This window comes from Hippichthys cyanospilos, chromosome 2, assembly GCF_059441005.1.
Source record: "Hippichthys cyanospilos isolate Australia breed blue-spotted pipefish chromosome 2, RoL_Hcya_1.0, whole genome shotgun sequence".
Lineage (NCBI taxonomy): Eukaryota > Metazoa > Chordata > Actinopteri > Syngnathiformes > Syngnathidae > Hippichthys > Hippichthys cyanospilos.
Genome location: NC_142370.1, coordinates 26,536,062 through 26,563,631, shown reverse-complemented (window position 1 = coordinate 26,563,631; position 27,570 = coordinate 26,536,062). Strand labels below are relative to the sequence as shown.

General features: G+C 39.8%; 2 protein-coding genes across 2 annotated transcripts; one reads left to right on the top strand and one right to left on the bottom strand.

Moving 5' to 3' along the window:
- The first annotated feature begins 3,120 nt into the window (after positions 1–3,120).
- On the top strand, positions 3,121–14,589 carry b4galnt1a (beta-1,4-N-acetyl-galactosaminyltransferase 1a). Its single transcript, XM_088436357.1, has 11 exons — positions 3,121–3,260; positions 4,401–4,612; positions 4,680–4,862; positions 6,844–6,950; positions 7,701–7,738; positions 7,849–8,029; positions 9,599–9,691; positions 9,798–9,985; positions 10,054–10,194; positions 12,690–12,927; positions 13,229–14,589. The coding sequence occupies exons 2-11, from the start codon at positions 4,401–4,403 to the stop codon at positions 13,438–13,440; spliced, it is 1,593 nt and encodes a 530-aa protein (XP_088292483.1). The 5' UTR covers positions 3,121–3,260; the 3' UTR covers positions 13,441–14,589.
- An 856-nt stretch (positions 14,590–15,445) lies between these two features.
- Positions 15,446–26,610, bottom strand: slc26a10 (solute carrier family 26 member 10). Its single transcript, XM_088407672.1, has 18 exons — positions 26,138–26,610; positions 25,049–25,159; positions 24,816–24,973; positions 24,548–24,712; positions 23,441–23,593; positions 22,982–23,064; positions 22,752–22,899; positions 22,574–22,687; positions 19,444–19,521; positions 19,270–19,365; positions 18,887–18,993; positions 18,609–18,678; positions 17,706–17,888; positions 16,581–16,635; positions 16,360–16,448; positions 16,234–16,288; positions 16,003–16,109; positions 15,446–15,931 (listed from the first exon to the last, which is right to left on the bottom strand). The coding sequence occupies exons 1-18, from the start codon at positions 26,403–26,405 to the stop codon at positions 15,893–15,895; spliced, it is 2,079 nt and encodes a 692-aa protein (XP_088263798.1). The 5' UTR covers positions 26,406–26,610; the 3' UTR covers positions 15,446–15,892.
- Positions 26,611–27,570: the final 960 nt, after the last annotated feature.

The window sequence follows — 27,570 nt, the reverse complement described above, 5'->3', positions numbered from 1 at the left end:
GACACTGGCCGCGCACCTGACGACCATCGTCATCAAGGCCTTACCTAAGACGGCTGGCCCAGGAGGACAATCGCTGGGTTATTCCATGAGCCACTCTTCATTGAAGCCTTAGTCGTTCCCAGTGTTTTTCTCATCCCGAGTCTCTGTAGTCGCGCATTTTGATTTGTACTTTGCCTTGTGCGTTTTGCTTCGTTGCTCGTTTGCCTTTTGCTACTCCTCCGGGCTCTTTTGTTGTTCCTAGTTTTTTGATTGTCCTCCTGCTGACCTCGTCCCCTTGTGCTGGCCTACTTAATCGTTTAGACCCGTTTGGTCTCTCTTTTTGTTGCACCTTTTTCCCCCAGGCTTGCCGTGCGATTTTTGTTAATAAATCCGTGAAGCTGAACCCTGCGTGTCGTGTCGCTGTCCTCAACCCACTCGTGTATCAGGGTTATACTTAACAGGTTTGAGACATATTTTGGAATTAATCCATTTGTTTTGCACTCCACAGGCCTGGAGATTCATTATAGATTTCTACATAAAACAGAAACCATAAATGACGCATCTCCCTGTAACTCTCACACACACAACACTGATCACAATAGTCATCAGCAAGATATGGCCCCTGTTAGAAAGCCCACATTGTTTATATGTTTGTACTTTCGTCCGATGCTAATTATGCTAATAGCGTTTCGTTCATATGAGGAAGCATTTATTTGTGTTTGGCTAGAGCTGATTACAGTGAGTTTAGAAGTTATGAATGTTATGCTGCTTGTTGAGTAGTGGATTGAATGGTGTATGTACTGTATGTATGTATGTTAACATTTGTTCTTTGTCTGTATTATTGCAGACCACAGTTAATAAATGTGCTGAATGGAGCAACAGTACATGTTCTTTAACCGGAGCATATCCATCCATATTTTGCCACTCAAAAGGGAACTAGCTGGAGACATCATAGTAAACCCTGAACCCCACGTTTTATGATCCTCTCCGTTTTAGCCCCCATTAACCATTAACAATCTACTTCACCAAGTGGAAATAGTTTCAGCAAGATGAAGCATACAGGAGGTTAGTGAATGAAATACCATTATTCCCCGAATATAAGAAGCCTTGTATAATCTATATGACACACCCTTAATTTTGCGGTCAAATTCCGGTATTTTCTCTATTACCGTGTATAAGATGCACCAACACTTGGAAAACAATGTAAAAGCTGTAGTAAAACAGAATAAATATCCTCTTTTGTAAACTCTATATTTTTTGTGTTCATATCTATAATTTTTTATGTGTTCTGCGTTAAGGTCGATCAGATTTCCCACATTGTGAGCGGTCAAGTGAACGCCTCGCCAGCGTTGAATTCGTTGGAAGCTTTTGCTTATCTTCGCGACGCGGTTCGAGTTCATTTGACCATAAATACCCGAACTTGAACAGCATCCGTGTTACACCTAGGTTATAATTGTGAGTGTATGCCAAAAGACCTCAGTTAATAAACGAGTCGAAATGAATATCTTTCCGTACACTCTTATTTGAACTGGCTGGAGACAAAGTGTTACTTTTACATCCTCTAGCTCGACCCATTACGATAATTGTTGTTAGAATACGGCCGATATAAAAGAAATGCACATTTAATCGTCAAAACTCTGCTTATGTGGCTGACAGATCAATCTTCATATTCCTCCCTTATTCCTGTGGGGAAAGATGCACCGAAAGGTGCGCATCGGGGGAGGTTAGAAGTGCGCATACGCAATGCTTTAAGTGGGTGTACGCCGCATACCCTCCACTACACCACTGTCTGTATACCCCTGGAAAAAAGAACTTACTGGATAAGGGAAAAAAGTAAAACATTCTACAATATTTGGCAGCGCTTCTTAAAAAACTTCCCACTGCATCATATTTAGTGATTGTATTATGTTTGGTTTCTGAAAAATAAAATATTCTAAAACAAAAGGCGAGAGAGAGTGTGTATGTGTGAGAGAAAGAGAGAGCGAGAGAAAGGCTAACAACAATTTGAGTACAGTAAGTCAGACCATCCATCCATCTATTTTCACTCACAATCAGTCAAGACAAGCCAAGCTTTTTTTTTCCTTGTTTTTTGTTTGTTTGTTTGTTTGTTTGGTTGATTGATTTTACATCCTGAAGGTACCATAATCCAGTTCACATGTTTTCTTCCAACTGCATGTTAGGGGAAAGAGCATGGAAGGGAAATTCCATAACAGCTTTTAAATGAAGCAGCAGATACAAGTTACTTGGCAGTGGTTTCAGTCTTTCCTCTTCCTGTGCAGGGAGCTGCACGATGACCTGTTGAAAGGAAGGTTAGTAGGATTTCCGGGAAAATTACACCAAGGTTGTTTTGTTTTGTTTTGTGTTTTAAGTTTTTTTTAATGGAAAGGAAAACTGTGAGGGAAAAGTGTTTTGTTTCGTCCGGTGGTTTTACAAAATACTGTAAAATCATCTGGCTCCAGATAGAAACATTTTTAGGTATACTTTTAAGGCTGCAACAAAAAAAATACAGTGCTTTAATTTCAGTTGTCTGTAAGCTTATTTTTTTTTTAAATGCACATAATATCTTATAATGCACAATATATCTTATTTACTTGTTTAAATAGCGTTCCGTTGCAAGGACGTTTAGTCTATGGGTTTCTATTGTTGCATGAAACACCAAATGTTAAAGTGAAACCACACATTTCTTTGCTTCCGGCTCCAAATCATGCTTGTCGCATGATAAGATCGAAGACCTTGAAGAAAAAACAAATAAATGTCATTTATACTTATGAGGGGTAAAAAAAAAAAAAAAAAAAAAACATAGGGTACGTCTCGAATTTTTTGCCCATTTGTTAATTTCTTAACGGCTTATGGGAACTTTCCCTTAAGTTGTATTTTTAATTTTATTTTTTTTTATAGTGCCATTATTTTTTCTGTGATTTTACAGGTTCGTCCTGACTTTGTTTTCATGGGTTACACAGGGTTCTAAAAACGGCTCCGCTTCCGGTTCTTGCCCTCGCCAACCGAAGTCACGTTTGCGCCACATGCATGCGCCAGAGAGCAGCCGCTTTTCAAACTAACCGCCACCGGAACATAGCCTACTTATTTTGCAACGCACCTGTTAGTGTTAGGAGTAGTCAAATTGTCAACGAAGTTGCACCGACTTCCGCAGCGGTTGCTGACGAGCCCCCACCCACGGACTGCAACACTTTTGCACTTGTAGGAACTGCCTCATTTGCGCACACATTTGCACGTTCAAGTTGGATAACGAGACTGGACAAGTTTTCCAGCTGCAGCCCACGGTAAGACTGCCTTACGAGCCTCACAAATCCTACTCTGGGACAACGCACACCGGTTCGAAACGCTCATGTTATTCATTTATTTTTATTACTATCTGTATGGACTGCAAAGGCAAGGAAACTATTAATACTGCACATTTTATAAACAAGGCAACACAAATGGGCACCACTGCACATCTAACAGTTTTAACATCCGCTGAAGACATTTGCAAACCAAGGAGGGTAAAAGTTGCTTTAACTACAAGTTCTAAAATAAGGTACATTGACACTTTTAAGTACATTTACAAACAAAACAAAACAAAAAATCAGCCGGAACAAATTGACTGTACCAACGCCTAAAAGATCTTAGTTTAAAAAAATGTGTGGGGGATTAAAAAAATAAATAAATAAAGCATAGTTTTATACCTGGAAGAATCCACCTCTATTGATGTATTTTTGATTAAGAACGTATAATAACAGGTTTGGTATGTCGGGAAGCAAAACTATGGTTTGCCGCAGGCCATGACGCAAATCTTGATAGAAATGTACGGTTCAATATTTACTCATTTTTACATCATTGGAAAACGTTAAGAATGTTTGTGGCATGTTTGTAAGACATTGACCTGTGCCGAAATTGACCTGTGTGTGATTGGGTGCGTGAATGGTTGTTCATCCCTTTGTGCCCTGGAATTGGCTGGCAAACAGTTCAGGGTGTCCCCCGCCTACTGCCCGTAGAGAGCTGTGCTAGACACCAGCAAGCTCGCGACCCTAGTGAGGGAATGTGGCTTTAGAAAATAATGAATGGATGGATGGATAAGCACGGGCATAGGATAGCTTCAGGCAAAGTAAATGAGTTATTTTTAACCGATATGTTTTGATTTTGGTTTTTAAAAGAGAAAAGGAATGATTTTATGAAAAATTTCCAAAGGTGGGGAGCAGAGCAGCGTGTGTGCTGGTGTCGTGTCCTTTTGATCAGAGTAAATTGGTGTATCAAATTAGCAAGTGAACATGATTTTGCTTGTGCTGATGTTAGTGCAGAAGGATATCTGATCGCAGCATTAAGTTATCTGGCACTTTAATTTCCAACAAAGAAGTCATTTTGGAGATACTGTACAAGGATTCCGCCAGACAGCGACAATATATACTTTGACAACTTTCTTCCAGATGCGTGTCCCCTACAAGAAGTTTCTTGGACTACTCGTGATCAGCGGTTTCCTGCTGTTTGTGTTAAATACATGGAGGTCAGCAGGCAGCTCCGGACTCGACCTAAGGCCAGGCAGGACCAGTGAAATGGAGATGGCAATCATGGAGAAAATTCAAAACCTCTTTAATGACTATAATGACATTTCCTATCAAATAAAAGAGGATGTAGCAAGGTGGGTTTTTATAAATTCATTTTGTTCGACAAGAGTTGATCCTGATCTTCATGCATTTTTTCTCCAGTCGCTTGGCAAGAAATGGGTGTGCCTGCGTGGCTGATAAGGAGACTTTTCAGTTGCCTTTCTCCAACCTGTTCTTCCCACGTGTAAAGGCTCACAACCTGAACTTAAAATTTTTACAATCACAACCTGACCCCGAAGGTGTGAAGCATCGCAGGGCTCGGGAATACAGCAGTGTTCAAATGAGGTAAAGTCCTATTTTTGACAACGTAAATGAGCTCACTGCATGGATTCACCCTTTGAGTGGCTTTTTAACATACATTTATGATTTAGTGTTGATAAACCTTATAATTCCTTCTAAAACTAAATGCTTACTTTAAATTTGTCTCATATTTACAACAACTGCGACAGGTTCATGTTTAAAAAAGTGTTTGATTACTTATGGCAACAGTAGAGTAAGCATATTGGAACCAATGACACAAATTGCTTTGTAAGCAGAATTATTTTTCCACACTGGTTTGATGTACAATTTCAGTTGCTCATCAGCCTAGCGTTGCCATTGTCATATACTGTACTGTATTATAATGGGTCACACGTTTTCAACGGAAGACATACTCGAATTGCTAAAAAAGCCAGTCTTGTACTCACACTGTTTTACTGCGTACTACTAATTTTATAACGTGTGCACTATGTCGTCTGACTTAAGCCTTGTGCCTTTTGTCTTCTAATCATTTTTTGGTCATTTTCTTCCACACCATTCTGTCAGTATTTTAGCCAGTGGATGGCACACTCACGGTATTGTGATAACTGTGTGCTTGTGTATTTTGTCATTTTGTCACCATCTGGGTGAAATTTCAGCTCCCTAGTGACTTCTTACAATGCTGTCCTTATGATGTGAAATGTCTTTGATGTAGATATAAAAGGGCTGGGCAAAATCAGTTTAAAATGGAGACTCGTCATGCAATAGCCCACTCGTTCACATTGTGTCAGTCGTTCTTAGAAGAACATAGACCCGAAGAAATCGTTTAGGGGTGTTCTTTATATATTGTTTTTGCGTGGTGTGGTACAGTTTTAACTTGCAATTGTAGATGTTGAGAAACTTTTGGGAGGGCTAACTTTGGTACTTATGTTTTTTAAAGACGTATTTTGGGGTCTTGAATTATGTAAATGTTCAAAAACAGGTAATATGGGGAACATTACCAGCTTGGATTATGGCTGGCAGTAAATAAGTTTATTATCATTCATTTACATGGAAAATAGACAACTGAATATTTCCACATCTCTGAACCCTGACATGGAAAGTAAGTTTTAGTTTAAACGAAAATGCTTGACCCATTTGCCACACTATGGATGGAACCACAGCACTATAAACTAAATTGTATCTTTCTTAAGGCAGTTTTGATTATTATTAATTAGTTCATTTAAAGTGGACACTGCGTGTTTGAGTTTGTGGTTTGGTACCTAAAACTTGGAATGTTCATATCAAGCCAGCACCTACATCAATTGTTCGACGATTAGGAAACGATTAGGAAATGGTACAGCAACTTTTTACATTTGAAATGAGACCGAAACCAAAACCAAAAGTCATGGAAAACCTGATCTTGAAATTCTGCAAAATGCAAGTTTCTTGCCTATCTTGAGTTTACTCATGGCCGGTGGTTGTCTGTTGCTTAGTACAGAGCTCTTCTGCTGCCAGGGTATGAAAAAAGAAACGTCTGCTCTAATCCGTACCCTCAGTTTACTAATTTGCACCTTCAGTTTACTACTCCATTCCCTAGGTTTACTAATCTGTACCTTGAATTTACTAATCCATTCCCTCAATTTACTAATGCGTACTATCAATTTAGCAATCTGTATCCCCAGTGTCGTAATCATCACCCTCAGTTTAGTTTTCTAAATTGAGGGTACGAATTTCTAAAGTGAGGGTAAGTATCGCTAAATTGAGGGAACAAATTAGTAAACTGTGTGTATAGATTCGTAATCTGAGTTAACAGATGACGAAATTGAGGGAAGGGATTAGTAAACCAAGAGTACAGATAAGTAAAATCAGTGCATGGATTAATGCAAATATTTTTTTATACCCTTGCACCAGAGGAACTCCGACGCTTAGTACTTTGAAAGATGTTTTAAATATGTCATCAAGTCATTCACAGTCAAGAGTTGTCGAGTTTGTTGGCCACTGATGATGTTTTTTCTTCAATGACTAACATACAGTACTTTCAATGAAGGTCCTCCAGTCCTGCAGATGTGCTGATTGTAAACCAAGCTAACAGTCCTCTTCAGTTTCCCTCCCAGGGTGTGGCAGTGCGACCACTCAACACAATCATCATACCCGGTAATGCCGAGCCTCCCAAACCGTAGTGCATTTTGCAGGGTGTATTGGCAGCTAAAATGTGTTTTGGCAGCTGATGTCATGAATTACACACACGCTTACTTCATCCAATGCAAAAGCAGATGCTGTGTGATACGAGACCGGGTTCCGAATTGGAACGCTTCAATGTTTTCACTGTGCTTGAACTTCTGTTCATAAAAGTAATGAACAGAATCGATGGCAAAGGTCAGCCTTGAATTTGTCCAAGCCTCAATGGAAACAAATCGGACTTACTGCTGGCAATGCGGCCCAAACCCTGATATTTGTGGTACGGAGACCGAACGACCCGTATTACAATCAAGGACCCTGCCAAGGGTTTAGCGCCGGTCCTGAATCTGAGATTCGGAAACTCCAAAGTACAGTCTCCGAGGCGGCGGGCGGCAAACGGGATACCCACACTTGCTCTGTGCCTCTGGGCAACCCCAGAGCGGAAAAGAGTCCAACGCCTCTCGAGAAGGCTGATACCGACATGTGTTGAGACGAGTCCGACTACAGCTAGTCGGAACTTCTCAGCCTCGCACAGAAGCTCGTTCTCCTCCCTGCCAGAGAGGTGCAAATAGCATATCATATACATAGGATGCTATTTTGTGATTCTCACCATAGTTCTGTACTTGTAAAGACATACTTAGAGGAGTTCGTTGCGGAATAATTTGAATGTACTCATCCTTATCTGAAGTCACAGTATACCTTTTTTTTGTTTTCTTTGTATTTTAGGTCTGGGTCTTATTGAAGAAGCAACATCAAATCATACGGTATGTCCAACATTCCCCCAAGACTGCATCTTTTCAAGCTTCACAAAAAGTTGATTTAAAGTGATCTTTATGAATGATCATAGCCCCTCTCTTATGAAATGGCATCACAGGTATATTTGACCGCCATGCTGGGGACTTTTGACATCGCTGCTACAGTGGAGAGGGTGTCAGTCAAAGGAGAAGGAAAGACGCGCATGAGCCTCTCAAGTGATTTTCTCTCTGCTCTGAACAGGCAGCTGCAGTTTATCACCTACACAAACACCGTGTTCCATCCCAGGACTTCAGACACAGGTGCAGTTGGTTCACATGTGAATGATGTCATGTATTTCCATGAAATCGCTTTTCTAAACAAATCTAAACAAATGCCTTTGGTCACAAAGCTATGCTGGTTTTACTCTTAATTTACATCATTATTCTCATTCCATTTACGCTGGCCCAGAGAAGATAGAGACAGTGTGACTGTTCACCTCACAGCTATATAGTTAATGATCAGCCTTTGGGCTGAGGATAACAAATTGAGCAGAACGGCACACACCAGCTTCTCCATTCTCACCTGAACATATCAGAAAGTCAATAAAAGGACTTTGGCCCTCTTATGTCTCGTTAAACTTTGGCCACAAAAGAGCAGTGGGATGGATGCTAAGAAATGGGAAACAGATACTTGCTAGTGCTTTCAAGCACTATTCTCCATCTGCCAAAATACAAAATAGGTAAGGGAAATATGAATAACAATATGACAGGTCTGTTCGGCTAAGAAAAGGGGAATAAACAAAAAAGAAATTTTTTTTTTGGAACTTTTAGAAAAACCAGCTTTTCAGAGTGAAACTAAAATCGCCAATGAAATATTGTGGTTGCACAAGTCTACACACTCAGTTACAGCTGGTGATGTGATACAATCGCTGTTAAATGGGGTTTGCCTATCATAAATTAAAGTGGTTCTGATCAACACTATTATTGCGATGCTTTAGAACAGTGGTTCACAACCCCCTGTCCGCGGACCGGTACGTGGATCAACTGGTACCGGGCCGCGTGGGCTGCACACGAAATAATGTTTTGCAGATGATTTCGTTTAATGGTACGCGTGCACCGAACGCACTCTCATTGTTCAAAGGAGAAAGGTACAAAACAGTTTGGTCCTAAGGCCTTAAACATACTCTACAATAGTTTTCAGGCAAAAGCTTGAAAGCAAAAACTCATTAAAAGAGCAGCTGAACTTTAATTCTTTAATTGAAGGCTGTTGTCTTCTTACTTTTGTTTAATGTGGTTTTGAATGTGATTGGTTACTTCTGAACACGGGTTTTTACATAGTACTTATGATGACATCACCTCTGCATAGTTTAAATATCACAAATAAATAAATCCCAGTGGTGAGATTATTCATCTTGGCCTTATTTAGAGCCACTGGCTCTATGACAGGGACGTATATGAGAAGCAAAGCAATTAGTTTTTTTCTCCCACTCTTTACCAAAGGTACACTTACGTGTTGACGTTTTTTATTCAGTTGGAACGAGCTCAGTTACTGTAGTCTTATTTTTTTTTTTTGACAATTTTATTTGGTGGGAATTGAAAATATGTGCCTTGGCACAGCAAGGTTGAGATAGATACTAATTGCACTTGCTTCTGCACTGGGCTGCGGTTACGCCCTGCTTGTGGTTTGATGTAAGATATGACTTGACCTGAAATCACTCTCGGTAGGCGTGCCACATGCATACTTGCATTGTACTCCCTTTGTAAACAGTGAAGATGGCAGCAATGAGGAAGTGCATCAGACCCTTTAGTTATCCAAAGAATGGGAATTGTGTGTGAACAAATTCTGAGAGCTGGTTTTATTGCCGCTGTTTTTTTTTTTCTTCTCCACAGTTCAGTTTGCGACTGAAGGTCACAGCGCATTTTTCACCATAAAAATTGGACATCCCGCCATACCAAGACTTTACAACTCAGGCTATCCAAAAGGTTTTTGAGCATTTAATACCGTCACGCTAGATTTGTTTTTGTTAGCTTGTTTTTTCTTAATGTCATCTTCAGAAACATAATCAATTCTTTTGTGTTTTCTCCCAAGAGAGCAATATTAGCACTATTGTGACCATTGTGACAAAGACCTTTCTACGTTACGACAAACTCAAAGATCTTATTGACAGCATACGGAAATACTATCCAACCATCACAATAGTGATAGCAGATGATAATGAGCATCCTCAGCAAGTGACTGGACCACACATTGAGCAGTTCATTATGCCGTTTGGAAAGGTAAATATTTATTGAGCTAATTCTCACATGACACAAAAAATAATTGCAGGAACTTGTTTGATCATCAGGGTTGGTTTGCCGGACGAAATTTAGCAGTGTCTCAGGTGACCACCAAATATGTGCTTTGGGTGGATGACGATTTCATCTTCACCGCAGACACCAAGTTGGAAAAAATGGTGGACATACTTGAGAGGACCAGTCTGGATCTGGTAAGATCAATGCTGGTAAATAAGAGCATGTTTGACAGCATCATGCAGATAGATACCAGTCCTCCAGAAGAGCTTTATTTTTCTTCAACAAAGACTCCAGAACTAGACAACAGCAAACTCAAATAGAATACTGGATAAAGGCCAAATGAATGAGTCTATTTTCATGGTGGGTGATGACACAAGAGATTTCACAGGCAAAAGGAAAATCCCAGAAAAACAATTTAACAAAGGCAAATATCTTTAGATTTTCATGAGCGATTTTCACACACGTTGCAAAACATTTGCGCATTGCAGACATTACTTTCGCTGAACCCGGGTGTCGGCAACCCCCGGCTCCGGAGCCACATGTGGTTCTTTCATCCTTATGCTTCGGCTCTGTGTGGCTTGGTAAAATAAATAACGCTTTGTTCAGACCGACTACGGAAAGCGTAACAAGTTTGCGCAGCCTCGGTTAACACAAACACCGCTGAGAGCTGAATGACAAATGGAAAACCTAAACAGGAAATAAAGCGTGGCCTTACAATAGCAAAGCACAAATTTCAAAACAAGCTTCGCGTGTTTCCATTTGACTAACTTCACGTTCCTATGGCACCACTCGAAATGTTTGACAAATTATGGTGCTATTTGGCAAAGTGCACAGCTCTTACGGTGCTGCGCACAAAGTCCACCTAGCTATTATATTCTTCTTGTCTCCATCACTGACAAACTGAAAGTAATCGGCGTGTGTCCATCTTGTATACGTATTGTCCATATTTAACCTGTTGTCTGCTGCCGCACTCATCCAGGAAGTAAACATTCTGCCCCAAACCTTTCTCCTAGGATCTTGTTTTTTGCGAATTGGGGGGAAAAAAATGCAATCTGATGTATTGTGTTCCTCTCATTTGTTCCGACTAAAATAATTCTATGTGTGTGTGTGTAATGCATTACACTTCTGAGTTACAGCAAAAAGTAATGCATTACAGTAATTACATTACTTTTGTAAAGCATTACCCCCAACACTGATGAGAAATGTGTTGACATTTAAAATAATTCCCAAAACTCAAATTTGTGGTGCGATTTTAATGGATATCAAATAGCAGCCCGATTATTGGTTTCTTTTTTTTCTGTGAACCTTTTCATCGTACATTTTCAAGAAAACTCACCAACCTGTTGTTTTTATGCGCTCCAAAAAGCTGTAAAATGACACAAATATATCAGTGTCCAGGATGTATATTTCAGTGATCCGGCTTCACTTGGGGACAGGACAAGCTTTGTATCTTGGGAGGAGCTAAGTTTAGCGTGGCCATTTCGTGGAAGTGAAAAGTACGTTTTTACATCCACGAGTCAATTCTATTAAGGTTTCTGGACCTCATAACTTGTAGCATCATTTGAGTTTCATGTACTAGTATAGGCAATTATAACTCTTAGAGGTAGGAGAAATAACTTTTTGTTTTTCACGAGCTGATGTGCCAATGCTAAGATTGAAGGTTTTGTTTAGTTGTGCCTCTTCTGTAATTCTTGGCACATCACCTGAGTCAGACTTTATTAATCTAATCTTATTTTCTGATACAGAGGGCCCCCGTGTTACGACAATAATTCGTTCCGTGGTTGTGGTCGTAAGGCGAATTCGTCGTATGACGGCCAATCCAAACCTATGTTAAATAGCTAATGCGTTTAGAACCCCAAATTGTACAAACATATTTAAAATTGGTACCAAAACAGTATAGTGCTACGTATATATAATATATATGTTTACAATCAGAAAACATCATAAATATAGAAATGATTTATTTACCTTTGAGTGCCGCTTGTTATGCCCAAATTCCCTAATAAGGGTTATCTCCAGCATCGTTTCCATTTAAATCATCTTCTCACTTCTCTCTTCATGAGCTAGTGGTTCAAATCAGGGAAAACTGAAAAACATGCAAGACACCGGCCCTCGAGGGCCAGATTCGCCCACCCCCGCCTTAGGGTCATGAGTTATTTTGGTCGCATAACCGGGAAAATGTCATAAAGAGGGGATGAAAAAACTCAGAATTCCACGTCGCAACATGAAAATGACGTAAATCAGGGACGTTGTAACATGGGGGTCAATTGTATCCTTATCTCTATATAAGGTACAGCTTCTATACGTATAAATGAATATGGTTGTTACCTAGACCCAGAGCAGAAATATAAAACAACACCGACTGTAACTTCAATTGGTCAGAGATCAATGCAGAGCTGATGATATTGATGCTACAGTATATCATCTTTCACAATCCCCCCAAAATAGCAATTTGTTCACGAAAAGTTGTTTTTCATTCATGTAGCATTTTAGTCGACCTGGTCATGCTAATCCACAGAGGTTGAATCAAGGCCACTGAACCTGTTTATTAACTTTGTTTGGCAACCGTGCTATTATGCTAAGGACATTGCCGTTTGGTTCTCGGTCGGTATCTTTGGTCAACTTCAAAATCTTACATCTGTCATTGCACCTTCATTACTTCTTAACATTGCCCTTTTAAATATTCCAGGTTGGAGGTGCGGTTCGCGAGGTAACCGGCTGGACTGCAACATTCCGTCACACCATTTCAGTCCAATCAGGGGGAGAGGACGGTGACTGTATACATATCAGGCGCGGCTACTATCATGCAATTGAGGGATTTCCCAATTGTGTGCTTGCTGATGCTGTAATCAATTTCTTCATGGGGAGAACTGACAAAGTGCAGCAGGTGGGCTTTAACCCCCGCCTGGCTCGCCGCGGCCATCTGGGTGAGTATCATTTGGGGGTGCCATGAACAGTTGAGCTGCATCAAAATGCCGTCACAAAACAAATCGAGCGTTGACTTTGGTATGAGTAGAATTTGTTCTCTGACTAGATTCGTGATTCAAAACGCTTGTACCACAAATCATGTACCCTGCTACGTAGTGCCTAACTACGAATAACTACTAATAATCAGTATCCGCACTTGCAAAACCATCAGTCCATCTCCAGTTTGAAGCATACAGTCTAAGACAACTCGTAGAAAAAGAACTTTTCCCACAACATTTTTTTTTTTTTTTATCCCCACAGAGTTCTTCATCGATGGGCTGGGCTCTCTTCACATTGGCTCCTGCAGTGATGTCATTGTAAACCATGCGTCAAAGATCAAACTGCCATGGAGTGGAACACAATCTGAAAAGGCCTATAAAAAATTTCGATACTCTAACAGCGAAAACGAAAATCACATTCATGATGAAGTCTTTTACTTCACAAACAGGTTCAAATGTATGACCTTGCAATGAGGTCTGCTCCCCCTTTTGATGCCAATAGCAATGTTTATTTATTATTTTTCTGAGTCAACTTGGTATTTATTTATTTTTATCTCTGGCAAATCATGTTGATTTTGAAGTGACAATAGATCATATTGATTTTACAGCAAAGTACAAGGTCTTACTTGTCCTCTCTAAAAGATATCAACTGCTACAGGCCAAATGTATTCTAATGAAATATTTGTTTGGTTACGCCCTGGGGCATGAGTCCTCTGACCAGGGTTTTACGTTGAACAAGTGTATTTCCATGTTTGACTTCTGACTATTGCGTCATCTTGTGGTTGATTTCTGTAGCACATGTTGTGTGGCGTGAAGTCTCCAATGTCATACGCCATCGTGTCAAAGGAGCACAATTTAAACGCTTTAAGTACACGTGAGGCTTACATAACCATTCTAACTAGACCCACCCGTCCTACAAATGTTAAAATAAACAATCTGCTATTTAATATTCTGTACGCTATGTAAAATAAATAAATAAAATGACTATAATTACAAAGACACCTTAGTTGATGAGCACATATGCACCTCACTGATTTCAAATTATGACACATAGCGCTGTGCCTCCTACAGCGCAAAAGAAATTACATTGCTATCAGTGACTGTTATTACTGTGTACTGTGAACTTGGCAGTTCCAAAGGCAAAGGAAAATATTCAAATTGTTTTATCAGCCAGAATGTGCAATGACTACCGGTTGACTAATCGGGTGAATATGCTTAAAGCCTAATAATGTGATCGGCAACGTCATTTTGCTGTGGTTCATTATCATGGGCCTGGGTCACAACCAGAAAGCACAGGGGCGAGACTTACTCTTTATCTTCCTCAAGCATACCTACAGTATAAATGGCGCCTCTCAAAGCACCAGTGGTAAGTTGCCTTGTTTTTTATACCTTTACTTAAGTTGAAGGTGCTACAAAATGAGGCAGTCAGCATCACCTGAAGGAAACAAAACTTGCTATAAATTGAGTTCTCTTAGAACTAGCTGACATTCAGTTGTGCGATTAACACTGCATATGACTGAAGTTTTTATATTGTTCTACTAAAACTCCTCTCCCTCTCATGTGCAGCACTGTTATACCTCATGGATATTCTAAAGTGCTCTGTCAATAAAGCTGAGAACTATTTTTCTAAAAATTGTTTGATTTTATTGGTACCTAGCTTGTCTGTTTTGCAAGTTCTCAATGTGTGTGTATGTATACTGTACACACACACACACATACACGTGTGTATATATATATATATATATATATATATATATATATATATATATATATATATATATATATATATATATATATATATATAAAAAGGACCCACAGCTGACGAAGGAGGGTGTATTTGCTTGTTGCAGTGGTTTGTATAAAATGTAAAACTGGTGGAGTGCATTTTAGTAGGTCTTTCCTGTAGAATCTGGCTTGTAAATAGTTGGCCAGAACCTTGTGTACCATCCAATAAGCAGAGTGGTCTAGTTCCTGCCAATTAGTGAAACACTCCTTGAGCTTAAAAGGGAAAATCCACAGGGTGTAGTGTCTGGAGGCCTCTTTGAAAAATGCACTGAAAAAATAAAAATAATAATTTGGCTATCTAACATCAAGCGAGAACATAATTATATTTGTGTCTTTTCTCTCCTGGTTTAGTGCAGTTTTATTAGGTCAAGGTTACAGACTGTGCGAGAAGCCGCCTCTTTTGACCGCCAGAGTGCGTTAGAGTGATTGGGTAACGTTTACTCGGCCTTTTCAAAAATTGCCTTGATAAAGATGTTTCCTTCAAGGTACCGCTGTAAAGGTTATTTATTTTTGCTCAGGCTTTCCGTGTCACAATCATCCGGATATTGTAGTGAAGTAGGCTTGTCTGTTTTTCATCAGGTTTTCAATCTTGTCTCACAATATAATCCAAGAACCTGGCATACTTCACATTCCTAACCTGTAATAAAATGTTAAACACAGACACACATACACAGAGAGAAACCAAGACAAAATATTGATGAGAAAACGTTACTTCCTTTAATAAAATATTGTCTCATAAATCTTGAATAGGGATATACTGTACTGTATCTGTTTTGAGAACAGCCACTATCAGCCAGGTGCAGACAAATACCAAACAGTATTGTCTGGCATGTCCTGTACGCGTGGTCTTATTTAAGCACAAATAAAATATAGAAATTCAGCTCAGTGCACATTTCGCTAGATTTGTTTCTGTACTTCAAACAAATATTATTTTTTGTTAAGAACAACATTGCCATTGATTTTTAAGTAAAATAGTTAACACTGTGAAAGCCTCAATAATGCTACAATAGGCTACTGCTTCTTTGCAACACATCTACAGGTAACATGCACCCGATGGTCGGCTGGCAAGTCCAAGCCCATTTTTTTTTCCAAAACACTTTAATGAGGAACCGGAGTCTTCATCGGTGTGTGCGCATCCGTCTCACACCCAAACAGTCGTGGTGTTGTCTGGATGTTTTTCCTGCAATGAATGGCAATAGTTACGGCATATTAAACATGCTTGGATCCAGTATGTGGCTGTTTGTATTGTACCGTCTGCTGCTGAATGTACATCACAGCATCATGCACTGTGACGAAAATATGCTGAGGGTTCATGTAGTTCATGAGGCCGCTTGATGTGAGGATCTTTAAAACACCCTCTAGGAAGGTCACAAATTAGACATTTCCTAGACTATCATGCACAGTTATCTTCGAAAACGAATTCCATCGACAACATTCAAAAAAAATACATGCCATATATAGTACATATGTATTTATACATACCATTACAGCTGGACAAAAACACATGAACTCCAATTTTCTGGCATTCAATGCACATCTGCAAACCAAATAAGACATGTTGGCATACGACACTGCCAGGAGACACTTTAGTTGCTTTTGCGCACAAACCTGAGTAAAGAGTCTCGCTCCTGCAACATCAACAAAAATCACGCTACTGCAGTCGATCAGTACAGCCTGGACCTCATGCTTGGTTGTCTCTGCGAACAGCAGCAAAAATAATCACTTGCAATTAAAAAGTAGACTTAAATTACAACACTCAAAACATTGCGTGTACAGTAGCTACACTATGGTATCCTACGAATCAAACTATGTAGATTGCCACAACTTACCAGATTGAAAGAACTCATTTTCTGAGGAAAAAGATGCATTAGCAATGCCTCCTTCCTGAAGAATGACAAAAGGCCAAAAAATAAGAAATACTTTTTCACGTAGCTTTACTGCATTATAGGGGACTTTTCGATGAAAAAAAAACAATATTCTATCATATATGTTCAAAAAAAAGGGAGTAGAACTTGACATATGTGTTGGCCTGTTACCTTGTTACCCCACACACACACAAAAAAACACTGTATTCATAACGTAGTTTTACTCTTACTATAAGTTTTCAGTTTGATGGGGTTTTTTTTTTGGGGGGGGGGCAGCATCCGACCGCTGTGCCCATTGTGCGTGTGCACAATGCAAATGTGTTTAAAAAAGATTGAAACTTCGTAGACCAGACGTGAGGTTGGAGACTTTACACAGCAGAGTGATCAGCTGTTTTTGTCGCTTTTTTTTTAAAAGACCTTTTCTACGGAGGCCTATTTAGAACACCTAGTGAAAAAAAAATACTCAGTGCAATGGCCCAATGACTGACTTGACGTCACATCCGGTCTTAACATGGCGCAGCAAATTAAATTATTATTTTTAATTATTTAAATTATTTTAGCAAACGTGAGATTAGACACAAAAATGAGAACACTAGCTATTTATCAAACTAGATATTTGTCAAACTTTAAAACAGTGCTGAATTAACTCCATCGAGACCTTAATATGGGACAAGTGATGTTCAATTCATTACACTTGCTATAACTTTAGAAAAGGTAGGTCTTTCTTTAAAATGGTCAGAGTTTTTAGAAAGGAAATTTTGTGTATCAAAAGTACTAGTGGTATCTGTACTTGTTATCAGTACTAGTGACTACCCAAGAGGGGCATACTCGCACTGATGTTAATATGAAACAAAGTGGTATAGAACATCCTTACTATAGTTACAAATGTGTTGGGGGCAGGGGCGTAAAGTATGTTCTTAATGAGAAGCACTAAATTAGTGACACATGATTGGGCCACAGACCGCTGTTCTTTTTTAAATTTACTTCACAGTTCACTTGTGTATTACGATGATTAATTTTTGATTTTTGAAACTCCCCATTTAAGCGTATACATTGACTAAGGTGATTTGGTGTATTCGGCAGACGTACCACCGTGTTCACACTGGTCTCTCTTTTACGCTTCTCCAGAACTTTTCTGGCCTTCTCTCGGCTGCGGATCTTCTCTGGCGTCAGGCCCAACAACTGGCTCATTTGCTCCCGAAAGAAGCTACGGTTTCCATAGTAAATAGGTCCGTTGTATGTCAGGATCTTCATCCCTGGTACCTCATAGCACTGAAAGCAACACAGGATGTCATTTACTTTCTGAGTTTACTTCACTGGCTTTACATCGAGTTACAAAAGTAGACTGAAATGTCGTAAAGTGAATTCAGAGATAAGTTTCTAAATACATTTTACAGGTTTTAAGATAATTGCTGACAACATGTTTAAAGCCTTAGACTTTTTTCACAATTTATCTTTCCTAATTAGTTGGGGTGCGTCTGAAATGGCATCTAATTGCACACCCGGACAATGGGCTTCAGTCACTAATAAAAACTCGAGCAACTTTATGCTGGAAAGCTAAGCCCATATCCCAAAAATGAATGTTTACCTTTTGGCAGAACTTGCAGAGAAGATCGGAGTCATTCCGTAATTTTCCAAGTGAGTTACACTTGGTTACATTGCGGACGAACCACCCAATCATGAGTATAAATGAGCCACCGGATGGGTGAAATGGGCATATTTTCGCAACTCAAATGTGGTTTTAGGAAGACAAAAATTGCATTCTTTTTTCTGCTAGCATCTTTTCACGCGTTCGCAGTTGTTGAGAAAGGCTTGGTTGGTTTTTCAAAATTTGGAAGCATTATTTTTGATATACTTGCTGTTTTTTTTTTTAATTATTCGGAATTGACTTTGGCACTGACGACACCATTCTCTGTGGTGCACATTTAGAAAAGAAGTTTTAACTTCACAGGGACTTAAAGAAGAATGCTTGATAATTTAGCATCTACTCACCTTACTATGATTCTCCAGAGGTCTATAAATTTCTGTGTTGCTGGCCCTGCCGAGCACGGAGCAACCAGCCCTGATGAATGAACCATGGTTCAGAGGATGCAATGAACATGCCTGATGGACATTAGGTAAGCTTGATCATTTTACTAATGAGCCACAACATTCGGTACAACAGCAATCGGTAAGCTATGGCTACATTGGCTGTTACGAGATTAAGATGTGCATAAAATTATAATAGACAGCTGTAAAGGTATTGAAATGCTGAGTGAAAAAAAATATACCTTTGCGTGCGGCAGATTACAGTCATCATTGAAAACACCACCCCGATAGCTAAGCCAAGATCCACATTGAGAACCACAACCGACAGCCAGGTCACCACCCAAACCATCTGCATATATTCAACAATATTCATGAAAAGATACTTGGACACATTTCACATCACAAGACAAAACAGTAGCTAGAAGTTATGGGAGGCGGTTGATCCTGTGTCCCAACAGAAAGATGACCGCTGTTTCTAGTCAAAGTTGAAAAAGACCAATTCGCCTGCTTGATCAAATGGTGTTCATAAGATTTCTTCAATCTTCCCTTACGGGAGTCTTGTCTGGGGATTACAACCCAGAAAAGATCCAATAACTTTTAGTCTGTCGCCATTCTGCGGACTTACAAAGTCAATTTTGCTGATTCTCCACAGATGCGGTAATTCCTGGAACTGCAAGAACATTTGCCTGAGGCTCGTCACGTTGATACATGCCAGTACCGCCTGTGGACAAACATACCGAGAAGAATGAGAGCAGGTTCGTCTCTGCTCCTTAACCTCTGATGCTACACTTTAACACACCTTAGGTAGGAAGTGGAAGAGGGGTCCAATAACCAGCAGAACTATTAGTACAACGAGACTGGTGAACAAGCCAGAAAACTGCAGAAACAAACACACATGAGGGGATGCAACAGGGGATGCTGTTGTGTACCCTATACTGAAAAGATGTCTCTGTATGACCTCTTTTCATTCTGTGAAGCCCTTTGAGACTTCGGTGATTTAGGGCTATATAAATAAAATTTGATTGATTGATTGATTGACATGACAAACCATTGACTGACAGTCCTGGCAAAATATAATTGAGAAGCACTTAGCAAGGACGATGACAAGATTTTATAAAAATAAAAACTGGGACACGGCAAACTCGCTGAAAATGAAACTTGCAAAATAGTCCCACCAGGAAATACTTGTAACAAACTTAATTAATAGTTTGTGGTCACGGTTGTGTTAATACTTTGGTAATGCTATAAAGTAAATGCTATCTTGTATAAGGTCAAATGCGCAAAACAACTCAATGCAATTACAGTGGACCCCAGTTTACGACGTCCCGGCCTTGCGCTTTTTTCACCTTATGACGTGGACCGCAACGTTTTTTTGTCCCCTCTTTATGCCATTTCTTTCGGCTTATGACATAGCCAACAATGCTGTCAGTGTCCATGTGTGACCGCCATGTTGGATGTGTCAGCGCTCATCCATTTATATATATATATATATATATATATATATATATATATATATATATATATATATATATATATATATGTCACCACTTACGTCACTACAATGCTGGTCTGCTATTGGTCGGCGTCACGGTCAAAATGGCCGCATGCTAAAGACTGGATCTCGTTTTGAGTGCTTAAAATAACGTATTTATTGTGCATTTTACTGCTTAATTCAAACTTGAATGGGTTAGCCATGGGTTCCAAGATTGCTAGTGATGTTAAATAGGGAAGCAAAAAGATGATTTTTACAAAAACGAAGCTGGAGATAATCAAAAAATAGATAAGATAAAAAATAGATAAGAAAAAAATAGAAAGATAGACTAGCCTAGGCTAGGCTACTCTCACTAGGGAATACGGCCATGACGAGCTCGTCACTCAGTCAAACGTAAATAAATCCTTTCCATATTTTTCATTTAAGATGTTATTCAATTGTATGCACGTATATTAAATATACATAGCACTAACTATACTATTTTGATACCAATTTATGTATATTCAATTTTGATGTTTTTTACCTGAGGTTTTACATGCATTAGCTATTTAACATAGTTTCGGATTGCCCACAATACAGTGAATTCACGTTATTATCCCAACCGCGGAACTTATTAATCTCATAAACCCACTGTACCATGATCCAACAATTTTTGCTCAGTCATGATGTTGTGCCAATGTAGTAAAATGTTTTTTTCCTGCCTGCAACTTGAAATGACATGGAGCTGTTATAGTTTTGGCTTCCATCCATCCATTAGCTTAACCACCTATCCTCACAAGGGTCGCGGACTTGCTGGTGACGGACCAATCACACTCACAAACACACCTAAGGGCAATTTGGAGTGTCTATTATATTTGCCATACATGTTTTGGGGATTGTGGGAAAAGAAAGAAAGCCCACAGAGGCACGGGAGAAAATCCAAACGCCAAGCAGGAGGGCTGGAGTCAGAAGCAAACCGGCTACTGCAGAACTCTAAGGCGGACATGCTAACGGGTCTGCCACTGTGAGGCCCTGATTTTGGCTTGTCAAATAAATAAACAAACGTTTCCATGTTCCCTCTGCAATGTGTTCACAGACTAGTCATTGATTTTTGGTACACTGCATTAGTATTTCTATAGATTATATATATAGCTAGTTTGAGATGTCCCACTTTGTAAGTAGTCACTGAATGCACCTTCGATCAACTGCGCAAGCACAGTACTTCTGTACTGTATGCAGTTCTCTATGTAGTTATTGAACGTTTAATGTAAGCACTTTTCTTTCTTCAAAATCTTGAAGAATCAAATGGACTTTGTAGCAGAAGGCACGCCGACCAATATCCTTCTTAGGTGTGGGGACATTTATTTGTGGGGACATTGTTGTATTTCTTCGGTTATATCCTGTATTGTGGAGGATGTAGATATTGTTCCGAATAAAAAGACAGATTCAAGAAATAAAACTTAAAGTTAAACTGCAGTCAATGCAAGAACAGTCTATATTTTGTTGTGAACCAGTCAAGCAGATCATACATAACACAATAATCTGTCACGTTAGGGCATCTTCAGAGGAACCTAGCCAGGCTATTATGAGTAATGTTAAGATGCTCGTATCAAACAAGGTGATTATATCATTGAGGAATTTAAGTAAAGTAGTGGCTGTGAAAAGGTTCGATCTAAAGCCTGACTGGAAAGGAGATAGTATATTAAAAGTGTTTATATACTGTGACAACTACTTAAAAATCAATTCTTCAAATATTTTTGCCACACTATTAATAATAGAAATGGGTCTTTAATTTCTGAGGTTGTCAGGCTCACCAACTTTATACGATAGCCTTTATACTCCGGCCTGTTTCCAGTTAAGTGGTACAAAAAAACGATAGATTGGATTTTTACCCGAATTCAATTCACAAATGTCTTTTTGCATATCATTAGGGTAGACTTTTTTTTTTTTTTTTTTAAGAGAAAGAGCTGGTACATCTTGAATGAACTAAGAGAACATAGGCATGTAGAGATTCAAAGAGTGGGGAACTACATACAGATGAAAAATGCTCACTAAAAGCACTGGCCATTCTAATAGGATCCTTAATAGTAACATTATCACTATTAATATATCAGCTTGTTGTAGTGTATGCTATTGAGTCTTTTCTAAAATTATTTAGCACTATTGAAATTATTGCTTTGGGCAATCCTTGTAATAATTTGCCATGACATTCCGAGTTTTAGATGTACAAGTATTCCTCATCCAATGATACATTATTAATCGTCAAGAGTGAATATAATTTAACAGCTAAACAGCAAGCAGCTGTATCTAAAAACCATAAATGACTTGCCACGGTACTCTTCAAAAGTACTAGCATTATAGGTTTTAAAACTATTGCAATGTATAACATAACCGTGAAGTTATTCAACCGTGATATGAATTTTATGACCATCATCACCCAGCCCTGGGTATATCCTACCTGTGTGTATCCTCCAGCACTTTCCAATATGTTTGTTGTAGCGAGAGTAGCTGAACTTGGAAAACATGTGAAAAAAGAAGACACTGTGTTGGAGATACCATGAGCCAGCAGCTCCTGCAAAAACAAGTTCAAATCACCAGACTGGTAAGAAGCTTCAGCGAGCATTTCCAGACTCTACCTGGTTTGGATGGATGGAATATCCATGCTTGTCAGCATAGATCATTGCCAGTGAGACAGACACAGCATACCCAACAAATGTGATGGCAACTGTGTCCCCAGCAATGTCAGGAAATGTGTAGATGGCAGGCAACTGAGGCTTAGGGAATCTCAAGAAAGGAAGTATACATTTAAAAAATGCATTTGTTGGGTTGTTGGTGCTGTTAGTGAGTTGTACTGCTGAATAATTACCCTGCTGGAATGTGGCCAACAATCTCAATGTCATAAATGGAGTCCAGAGAGAAAGCATAGGCCACACTGGTGGCAATGATCACCTAAAGAAGCATACAAAATAACACTAATTGCTACTGTATGTAGACGTTGGCAAGGCAAAGTTTGTAAACAACTTGTTTCAGTGGTGATTATGGTTAAAAGATGTGCATAGAGCAACTATACGAGTGCTTTAGTGCTGTGTTACAAATCTGGTGTATAAACTGTGATGAAGAAATCTTAGCCAGCTAAATGTTACGTGGTGAGCTACATATTCCTCCATAGGTACCATTTTTCTACCAAACCTGAAAAGAAACAATTGATTGCACAAGAAAAATTAAGTAAATGTTTTGCTTTCGCGGGCCACATAAAATGATGATTTGCCCGGTCCCGAGAATCAGAGTTTGACTCTTGGGCATTAAGAACAAGATTCCAACTGACCGTTAGGATCTCCACTGGGATGGGTGTACGCAATCGTTGCCGGTAACGTGTGTTGATCTCTTTCACTGGAACCAGCACCGCCAAACACACAAATGAGATCAGCAGCTCTGCCCTGTTAGTCTGAGGCAGGTTCTCCATCACGGAGGCTAAAGTCTGAACAGATAAATTGTTGTGCGTCAACCAATCTCATTCTGGAGCCCCTTTTACAGGGCCCAACATTTAACAAAAGTGGTACACCACCTTTGTATACAGTGAGGCCCCCCACCCACCCATTCCACGAGAATTAAGGTGGACCCTTGCCGAGTAACAAAATATAAAAAAAAAAAAAACTGCACCTCCCCTAATAGGGGTTTGTCATTTTTTATGGGTTCAATGCTGCAGTGCCATACTTTATACTTTCACGTCTGACTGTGCATGAGGTGCATTAAAGGAGAGCTCCCCAACCATCGGTCCACGGCTGAGTACCAGTCTGTGGATCAACTGATACCAGGCCGCGTGGGCCGCAACCGAAATAATGCACTTTTTCCATTTTATGTATTATTCGTGTATGAAAAACATTTTTTTTGAAAAACCTCTTATTTTGATAACTTGCTGGATTCTCTTAGATTTTTTTTTGGTCACTTGAGTGCCAAAGGTTCACTCACAAATAAGTTAAAGGAGTAAAAAAACAAACGTCTTTGGGAAGGAGAGAAGGCCCAGTCGAGGGACAGGTGACGAGCCCACAACTTCAAAGAAAAAGAACACTTTTGCAGGCAACGCACCAGGGGTCCTACTTGCCATATCGATTTTTCACGGTAAGTAGCCAAAAAGGACCCATATATTGACAAGGAATGGACTCTCTACCTTTTTATTACAACCGATGTCTTTGCAAATGGCGGCAGCTTAAAAAATGTGTTCAAAACTCCTCACACACGCATTTGTGTGAAGAATGAATCTAGCTGAGAGCTCCCATTAGTTTGGAGTTAATTTCGGGTTCGTATTTTATGTGAGCAATATATTGGCAAACTTTCATACTAGCCATTTGAGGCCATATTGTGGCATCTTAGAGCATTATATACAAAGTTACTATCCTTTCTGAATCAGAGCTCCACTGTCATCTTTTCTCACCTTGAAAAAGGAGAACGTCCCAGTGTGGCGGTTGAGATGAAGCCCCAGCATGCTTTGCAGCTGAGAACTTGTAACATGGAAGGCAGCAGCACTTGTGAAAGCTTTAACAATTGGCTCTGACAGATATGTGGAGAGGAACCCCAACTGAAGAGCAAACATACAGAGCTGGAACACAGAATAATTAACTTGGGTTACATTTTATGTGTGAGTCAAACAGCAAGGCCTCTGCTATCCATTATGGTGCACAAACATCCTCACACCACATTACCATAATAATTCCCGAGAGAAGTGCTACAGCTGAGGCCACGCTGATTCTCTGTAGCTCAATGTCGACCCATTCAGGCGAACTGGAGTTGAACTTCAAAGGCGTGGGGACCAGTTGCTCCACAACAGAACCAGTCATGAGACTCACCACAGCAAACGTACCTGGGAGAAGTCCTTGACCTCAGTGACAGTCTCAATGCAGCTAATAAATAATATTTCTTGGAAGATGGACTGTACCTGTGGATACGTGCCGACCAGTGCCAAAAATCATATAGAGGACCACAGGGAAAAAGGATGTGTACAGACCAAAAATCGGGGCTACAGATGTGAGTAGTGCAAAAGCCATGCCTGTGTTGAGGAAAACAATGGAAATGCTCAATCTTTTGTGCAGTGCATCTTGTGGATTTAATTAAATAAAGCTGTAATACTGTACTTATTTGTTACAGGAACTCACCCCAGTGGCCAAACGGCTACTCCGCAAAAAAACTTTTAAAAATTAAATTGGGGAAACGATACACTTTTAATAAAGCTATATAGAAAATTTCAATAGCGTGTTAATGCAAAAGGAATAATTTGTTGTCCTCATGTTTGTATTATTTCTCCAAATTTAAAATCCATCCATCCACCCAGCCATCTTTACTGTTTATCAACATGAAGGGCACACATGCGTTAGAGCCTATCCTGGTACACCATGGACGGGCACATACTGTACAGTATAGACAAATGAGTATTTACACTCACAGTCATACAGGTTGCAGTCAATGAAAGAAACAAAACTGGTAGATGTGAGTCAGAATAAGTAAACCACTAACCCACTGGGCTGCGCTGAATATAAAATATGATATATACAGCGAATAAAATAAAACAGTATTGTATCATGACTATAGCAGTAAGATAAATAAATAACATTAAATACACGGTTCTAGAAATTGGATGGATGGATTAATCCTGGCAGCATGATGGTCAATTCGTTGGCATATGCAATATATGCGGTTTAGATTTGGGTTCCAGAGAAGGTCAGTACGAGAGGATTCAGTTCAATTGTGACCCCATGAGGGCAAGTACAGTAAAAATGGACACTTTACTCAAAACACAGTACAAATTTAGATCTTACATAGACATACATTAAAACATCCATCCATTCATTATCGTAACTGATTATCCTTACTGTAATGCCCAGCATACAGTTAACAGTAGTATTTTTAGTACTCATAATGCTGCAGTTTGATTGACATTGTTTTTGTCATAGTTTTTACTATATCTTTTTTTCGCATGACAATAAACGTCTTATTCAACTGTGATTGTATTATTACTATCGCGACTGACCTTGTGGGATATGAAGAATGCCAACTGTCAGTCCCGCGATCGTGTCTCCTAGAAAGTATTTCTTAAATCGGTATCTTGGCAGCCAGTTCAAAATGGGAACTCTCTGACGGAACAGGTGGAAGCAGCCCCCCCGTGAACACCTGCACCTCCTGGCAAGCTTGTCCCACAGCCGCAAATTTCCACTCGGGTTGTCCTCTTCGGAGCCGTAGGCTTGTTTGAAGCGGTCCTCGGTGAAGATGCTCCGATACACGGCCACGGAGGCGCTCATGTTGTCCCGAAGGAAGGTGGGATGGGGAGGAGAGTGTGACCCGATGACCAAATCCCGTCTACACCCGTACACGTGTGGATTGCTTCATGACTTTTATAGCAAAGTCTGCCACAGCTGTCTCGACGATCGCCTGCGAGCCAATGGCACGCTCAACTTTTTTTGTTGTTTCACACTTGACTTTTTTGTCAAGTGGAGGCCGGTTGGAGACGCACGCACACACACAAAAGTGAGCGGCTGCAGGTTGTCATCAGGTTGTCAGACTTGAAAATCCCCTGGGTCCTATTGCCCAAAGGGTTCACAGACTTTAAGGACACACCTATGGAACGAAGGCAAATTTGAATACAGAATTTGGTTTGGTTTGATGACTCAAGTAACTCCCTGGCATTTTCTTCCTTGGATTGTTGTGGGGTTTATCCAGGTATCCTGCATGCCTCCCATATTTTAAAAACATGTGAGTTAAGTTCAGTGAAAACAAATGAACAGAGTCAAACAGGCCCTGGTTCTGGTTTCAGGTTAAGTCAAGGAAAATTATACCATGAAAATACAGCAGACATGTGACATGCTTGTTCACGATGCAATTGTTTTATTTATTGATTTAAACTCAAAGCACTTATGTCATGTCCAAAGTCATCAAAGTAGTACTGTTCACGGCGCTGCAGTGTAACCTCAAACCACGTCTGTTAGCGAGGAGTTCATTTCCGAGAAGGATGGATGTCCCCAATCGGTGGGTGTTTAAAGTGAGCAGCCTCAGGGGAAGCGTCTGGTACCCATGAGACCCCTGTGAAACTCAGTCACACATGTCTGGTTGCTTCATGGATCAAACTACACCTTGACTCTGATCAGAAGTTGACGGCCATGATTTGGAGTTCTGTTCTTTGTCAGGATGCAGCGATTGCAATCCTGGATAAATATTCGATAGAATACATAGAAATAGGGTCTCTGTGTGGTTTAGTATAGGGCTGCCATTTCGCATATTTTATTTTTCAGAATGGCTGCACTTCATAATCTTTGAGGGCTGGTGCGCCGGGCATTAAAACGTGCTTTAGGCAATGTTACTAGAATGTTGATGTCCTTAGAAATGTCCAGATTCAGATATAAGGGACTTCCGTTCAATTTCAGGAATGCAGGCCATTGTGTTGATCAGCACTTGGAGGATTTATGAACA

Bases quoted from the DNA above. Each gene is read 5' to 3' on its own strand.
- slc26a10 (XM_088407672.1), bottom strand. From the start codon at position 26,405: ATGAGCGCCTCCGTGGCCGTGTATCGGAGCATCTTCACCGAGGACCGC. The intron at 19,366-19,443 runs GTGTGTTAAAGT...GTTTGTCCACAG, and splicing joins TCTTCCACTTCCTACCTAAG to GCGGTACTGGCATGTATCAA. The intron at 16,110-16,233 runs GTATGTATAAAT...TGACCTTCCTAG, and splicing joins GTTTTTGTCCAGCTGTAATG to AGGGTGTTTTAAAGATCCTC.
- b4galnt1a (XM_088436357.1), top strand. From the start codon at position 4,401: ATGCGTGTCCCCTACAAGAAGTTTCTTGGACTACTCGTGATCAGCGGT. The intron at 4,613-4,679 runs GTGGGTTTTTAT...TTTTTTCTCCAG, and splicing joins ATAAAAGAGGATGTAGCAAG to TCGCTTGGCAAGAAATGGGT. The intron at 4,863-6,843 runs GTAAAGTCCTAT...CTTTCAATGAAG, and splicing joins TACAGCAGTGTTCAAATGAG to GTCCTCCAGTCCTGCAGATG.